Source organism: Triticum urartu, chromosome 3A (genome assembly GCF_056163025.1).
Source record: "Triticum urartu cultivar PI428250 chromosome 3A, HENAU_Tu73, whole genome shotgun sequence".
NCBI classification, from domain to species: domain Eukaryota; kingdom Viridiplantae; phylum Streptophyta; class Magnoliopsida; order Poales; family Poaceae; genus Triticum; species Triticum urartu.
The window spans coordinates 544,159,678-544,166,069 of record NC_141875.1 but is presented as its reverse complement, the minus strand read 5'-3'; the positions used below and the strand labels follow the sequence as shown (position 1 = coordinate 544,166,069).

The following is a 6,392-nucleotide window of genomic DNA, read 5'->3' as shown; positions in this document are numbered from 1 at the left end:
TAAAACTAAGTACCGACAAAAAACTAAGTCATGCATCGAGACAAATCACATGAAGGAAAACATGTCGAATGTAAACATGGGTAGCAGAGGTAACCAGTGATGCTCGATGGTGACAGGGCATTTGTTTGACCAGTTCGTCCTTCTGCACAAGGACTGCGTCTGGTTGGAGGGGTTGTGACTTAACATGGAAGATTAACTCTCTTCACCCTATTCTCCTCGACAATTGGTTCGTCAACCAATGTCGATCACTCGTGGTAGATACTTGAAGGTGATCTCCGAACCTTTACAGACTTCTTCTTTGAAAACCACAATCACTCTTGGTCTCTGAAGAAATTGACACCTAACCGTCTAGAGAGTTTGCAGCTCTCAAGAGTAATAGGCGGAGCGTACTGGACTTGGATTCGAGTGATGCTAAACCACTATCTAATTCTTAGGCTCTAGGGGTTTTTCTCTCGGTGGATTTTAAACTCAAATCGCTCAGAGAGGGGGTTGCTCGACAATCTTCTCAGAATCAAAACGGAGCAGCCACCGGAAAAAGCTGGCGCGGGGTGGTTATTTATAGCCGCAACCTTCCCGGATGAGAAATGACCATTTTGGACACGGGGTCCAGCCAATGGCCAACCGACACGTTTGCAACGGTCGGATTTTTCGAGCAACAGTAACATTACTTGAGGAACAAGTAATGCTAACTCCTCGGTCAGAGACAAATCTCTCGCAGCGAAGAAGATCCCAGTCTCTTGCTGGCAAGTATTTGCTCGAAACACAAAGACATTTCTCTCACAACTTTCATATGATTTGGGTTTAGCATCAGAGAGAAACGCTACACCCCTCTTAATAGTATGGGGTCCCATGACTCAATAAAGAGAAGAAGAACAACGAAAGAAATGCTACGTCTTCACTTTGTCTTCAATCTCCTCAAACGCAGTCAATTTCTTCTGACAGACACCGAACTAGTTGCTTCTCTTCAGCATTTTTTGAGGGGTCACTCTTATTATCATAATCCGGTGATAATCTTCCCTGTGGTGCAGGGAGATTATATTCGTCGTTTTCATCAAACTCCTCGATATCTCAGGGACCTGCTACTCTGTGTGCACTAGCAAACACATAAGTCACATACTGCTTATGTCAACAAACTCCAAAACCATAAGGGGCCTAACATTGCACCAACAAGATGGCTCATCGAGGGTGTTGTGTTGGGAAGCACTGATGCGGGCTTGAGGCATAGGACTATGAGGGATGGTGTCTGGGGGGAGAGAAGGAGAGGAGCCACCACTAGACGTGATGACGGTGCCGCTGAAAGCAGTAGGAGTGTGCCTGTGGTGTTGGCATGAGCTGTAGACATGATAGTTAGGCTCTGAATACCAAGTAGATTATTAAATTCCCACACGATGTATTGATCAGAGTGATGTTTAAATATACAGTTCAGGGCTACTCACGTAACAACACACGCAGGTGCATGGGTTGTTATAGCCTATCTTCCTAGAGACCAATGTGGTAGTTACATGTACAGGAATACACAAATACACATGATACAATATTCAACAGAATAGCACTTTGATTCTGAATGTAAAATGACAGGATAAAAATATATGTATGCAAAACTAAACATATTTAGATACATCCATTTCCCTGACAAGTATTTTCGGATGAAGGGAGTATGTTCTTTGTGATTCTACACACAATATTATATGCTCTAAACGCTTTTATATTTCTTTATAGAGAGGATACTATTTTTCTTAATTTAATACCAGATCCAGAATCCCTTCCCGTGTTTAAAAAAGGAAGGTAAGCCACCCCTTCTCCGGTGCACTTTTCGCACAAAATAAACAACTCTCCTTATATCTCGTTATAAAAACTCCTAACTAGCACTTACCTTGACCAATATAAACGTCCAAGAGAAAACAATAGTACTAGCAAACAACACATCTCGACAGATCATTGGTCACCGGACGGCCCCAAAGCCGAACTCCAACTCTTCCTTCCACGAAACGGCTCCGTAGTCCGGACTTCCCAACACGCCACCGGCCCCACGCGTCACGGACCTGGCACCGCACCGCACCCCACCCCACCCCCACCAGCCGCCTTCCCAGAACCGGACGCACCGCTACCGCGTCGCGGCCGGGTCCGACCCACCCCCCAACCCACGTCGCATAAAGTGGCCCCGCCGTATAAGATACCCCTCCCCCTCCCCCCCGCACCCTCGCGTCGCTCCCCACACGCGAGCGAGCCAACACGCATACGGAACGGGCCTCGTCTCCCCCTCCGTTCCTCCCCCCGCCTTATCCTCTCCGGACCGGAGCGAGCGAGCGCCCCACCGCTCCCTGCTCCCCCCCTCCTCCCGATGGCGTCCCTCACCACCACCACCGCCTCCTCGCCCGCCGCCCTGCCCGCGGCGGCCTCCGCCGCCCCGGCCACGGCCTCGTCCGTCTCGCCCACCGCGGCCGCCTCCAAGCGCCCGCACCTCGCCGGCGACGACGCGCCCTGGCGCGTCGCGGCCGCCGGCTCCGCCGGAATCCGTCCCGTCCCGCGCATCCACCACGCCCCCGTCCTCCGCGTCGCCCAGGACGACTCCTCCGCCTACGCCCTCGCCATCATGAGGGTACGTACCGCTCCGCCTTGGTTTGGTTCAATTTTCGTCGGTTGGTGGGTAGGTGAGGGAGAGGCCTGATTTTGATCCCCATCTCTCTCTCTGCAGAATCCGGATCCGATAGGGATGGGGCTGGCCATGGAGGCCGTAGCTGAGGCTGCTGGCCCGGAGTGCCTCGTGCCCGGCCAGCAGGCGCCTCTGCGGCTGATGGGACTCAAGGTACAAATCCATCTATGCCTCTCCGTATCTGATCGTTACGCTCATCATGTTGATCTATCTGTCTAGCAGTATCTGATCGTCACAGTGTTATCGATCTAGCTGTTAAATGCTGTGATTATTGTTTGTGAGGTGAAGCGTGCCATGCGTGTTATCGATCAATTCTTCATCATGATCGAATAGATTCGCTCAATTCTGCATCATGGTTGAATAAATCCACTTGATTCCGTGTCATAAATTAATATTAGGTTGATTCCGCCTCTGGCTGGATACTTTGGTGATTGTGGTTGTTTGCTGATTATCATCCGTAGTTGTGTGCGCTATGCTTTTATTAGCCCACACATGTTCTGTTAGTTTGTTTGCAGGTTTCTTAGTCACACCAATTGAAAGAAAAAAGATGACGTTCACTTGATGGAAAGCAATCATGTAATTAGTGATGTGTTGCTTCTGTTGTGGGAAACTAGTCTATGACCACTGGAAACGGTTAGCATTATACGATTCATACAGTATCTCAAATATGATAAAATAAACCACCGGCAATTGTCTGAGATCATTGTTTGTTTGCATATCATGGTGTGTATGTTTACGTCAGAACTCTTATACTCCCTCCGGTCCATATTACTTGTCGCAGTCTTAGTACAACTGCAGTACAAATTTGCACTAGGACTGTGACAAGTAATATGTATCGGAGGGAGTACTATAGCCCATTTCATTCTCTTGTTGATGGTTTCAAGCTTCTAAATGGATTTCTAAATAAATTGTCACATATATGGCATCCAAATACTTGAGAAGTTCAGTTAGCTGTGCCTTTAGCTTGATCAATATTTGCATATACATACACACATGTAGTGTTTTTCTTTTGCTTGTTTATCTTTCATTTTCTGCATGTTTACTATTTTGGTATAGTGCCAATAGTATGTATAGCCAAAATGTGGCTAGCCTGAAATGTTGCAGATCATAAGCAGTCAAAAGTTATTCGCTAATTTTGATATTTACTATTTTGTTATCTCTATGCAGGTTTGGCCCCTAGATATAGAGATGAAGTTCTTGGAACCATTTGGCCGGGAATTACACTCCATGAAGAAGGTATGACTTTAACTTGATATTTTAACTTCTGTAGTTCGGTTACATACTTGCATTTTGTGTTTTGATTAGTTATGAAGTACTCCCAAACGCTCTTATATTTTCTTTACGGAGGGTGTATCTTTATTAGAACTCCAAGTATGTGTTGACGAAATGTAATTTAGTATGCAAGCATGCAACAATACCTTAACAATCTTACAGAAGGGGCTTTGTTCGATTGTTTTGTCTGCATAGCATGACTCATTACAAATATGTGGCCCTCTTCAAACTTTGTCTTAATGTCCTCTTAAGATGTTGGTCTTGTTATGCCGAGTTAATTCATATACATGCCTGACAGCCTGAGCAATGTTTTGCTGAATTTTCCTCTCAAATGTATGTTAAGAAATCTCAGTGGGTGTGAATCCAGTGTTGAATGCCTGAGAGAAATATGCTGGTAATGACTGATCAGTAGGGCCATTGAACCTTTCATTCGCAGTGGGCTCAGCCAACCATAATCCTGTGCAATTTCTGGTTTAAGCACTTCCTAGTATTCTTGGTGTGTGGTTTAGGACTCATCAACTATTGGTGGTTAATCCCTGAGAAATAAAAAGATTAGAGGTTGTTGTGTATAGCTTTTGGTTCTCTCCAGTGGGTTGTATGCGCTCTTCTTATCACCCCAATAGAATTTGTAGGTTCTCTTGGTAGTTGTTGAAGAACAAATCTTTATTTTGACCTCCTTATATTGTGGATTGTATTTGTAAGAAATATGCACACGTTTGCTAGATACGCTGTGATATCGGCCTACTTGTTTGGCAAGTACTGATCTCCTTCACTTCTTGTACCCATTTTGCAGTTCATGGACAAATCATGCAGCGTCATGGACTCATCTTCTATAGCACATAAGTAGGCGCGCATGCCAGATTGGTTCCTTCCCACTACCTAGCTGATGTTGTTTGTACCCAGACTACCCACAGTGCCTGATGAAGCTACAAGACCGCAAATAGACGAGCCCACGGAGAACCAACATCCTTGTGTATCTTGAGCTGCTGCATCACTTGATGGAACGAGATATGGTTGTCGGGAAGACAGCAGGATTAGCAAGTAATTTCGAGGGTAATCTTGTATGCGCCCTGGGCTCAGTTTGCGCCGCGATAAATTGTTTTCAACATGTAATACATTTGTTATATTCATGAGCCGTTGAGAACACAATGCTGAGTTGCCAAGAGAACCAAAAAAGTGTGGTACAAATCACCATCTCTCTTTGTTCTAAACTGACTCCTACCTCCCTTAAAAAAAGTTGTTTGATTACACCAAGGGTTAATCAAACTAAGCCTGCTTAAAAAATTGCATCCCTATGCTTGAAAATTCAGTTCATGTATGTACGCATTTCAAAATAATTCAGTAAAATCATAATAATACCAGCTCGCTATCTCACGTGAGAGCAACCTTTTTTCGCCGCATGCGTGCTTTCTGTGTCAGGTGAGATGGCGAACTGGGTGTGCTTTCTGTGTCAGGTGAGATGGCGAACTGGGTGTGCTTTCTGTGTTCGCGTTGTGTGGGACCGTGGGAGTGCTAAGGTTTGTCAACTCAAAAAATATCTTCTTTTTTGAGAATTACTCGAAAAATATCCGTGTACATTTTTGGTGTTTCTCTTGTATGACAAAAAATATCTTCTTTTTTGAGAATTACTCGAAAAATATCTGTGTAACATTTTTGGTGTTTATCTTGTATGACGAAAGCGTGTGCGTAATACTCCTAGGAATGGAGCTCCCCTCCCGTATGGGTTTGTTATTGTGGGACTGCGGCGTGTACACCAATACAAAGAATGGAATCGAACGGTCAAGAAACGGGTGAATGTCTGAATTGTTGGTTGAATTAGACAGAGACATTTTTGTTTGAACTGGAATTAGATAGGCTTGGGGTATGAACTCGGCGACGCGAGTTTCTTTCATCGCGAATTCTCGAGAATGCTCTGGTCTCCCTCCCGACGCGCCGGAAACACCGGATCGAAAGCTCCAGCCACACGGCTAAAATTAGCACGCTCGCTCCGTTCTGAACTGCCTACCGCTCCTCAGTTCCATGGATGCGCATCACGGCCAGTGGATGGATTGGTGCGTGAAACATATGCCAAAGGAACACGACGGTCTGCTACTCACGATCGTGCCCGGTCCATGTGGTCCGGTGGACCATCGCTCACTACGGCGTTCTGCGCACTGCACGCCGGCACGGGGACCATGCAAATGCAATGCAAGCTAGCGAACCAATGGGCGCCACCGCACGGCGTTCAGCAGTGGCATATCCTCGTTCCGGAGACCGAATCTGCACGTGCCTGTGTAGTGTAGGGCGCGTGCACGCGACTCTCTCGCCAACGTGCTGTGGTACCGCGCGTTGCTGCGGCGTGGACTTGGGAGGCTTCCTTCCACGCCTGGAAACGTGAGAATGATCCGCTCCCAAGTCTGGATGTGGTTTCCCGAAAAAAAAAATCTGGGATCTGGGATCTATCAACTGTGCTCAATCTTCTTTTAAG

At 46.3% G+C, this 6,392-nt stretch overlaps 1 protein-coding gene across 1 annotated transcript; it reads left to right on the top strand.

Moving 5' to 3' along the window:
• Window positions 1-2,187: 2,187 nt before the first annotated feature.
• LOC125532179 (uncharacterized) lies at window positions 2,188-5,074 on the top strand. Its single transcript, XM_048696330.2, has 4 exons — window positions 2,188-2,599; window positions 2,696-2,806; window positions 3,821-3,889; window positions 4,719-5,074. Exons 1-4 carry the CDS (start codon window positions 2,342-2,344, stop codon window positions 4,770-4,772), a joined length of 492 nt encoding a protein of 163 aa, XP_048552287.1. The 5' UTR covers window positions 2,188-2,341; the 3' UTR covers window positions 4,773-5,074.
• The last annotated feature ends 1,318 nt before the right edge of the window (window positions 5,075-6,392 follow it).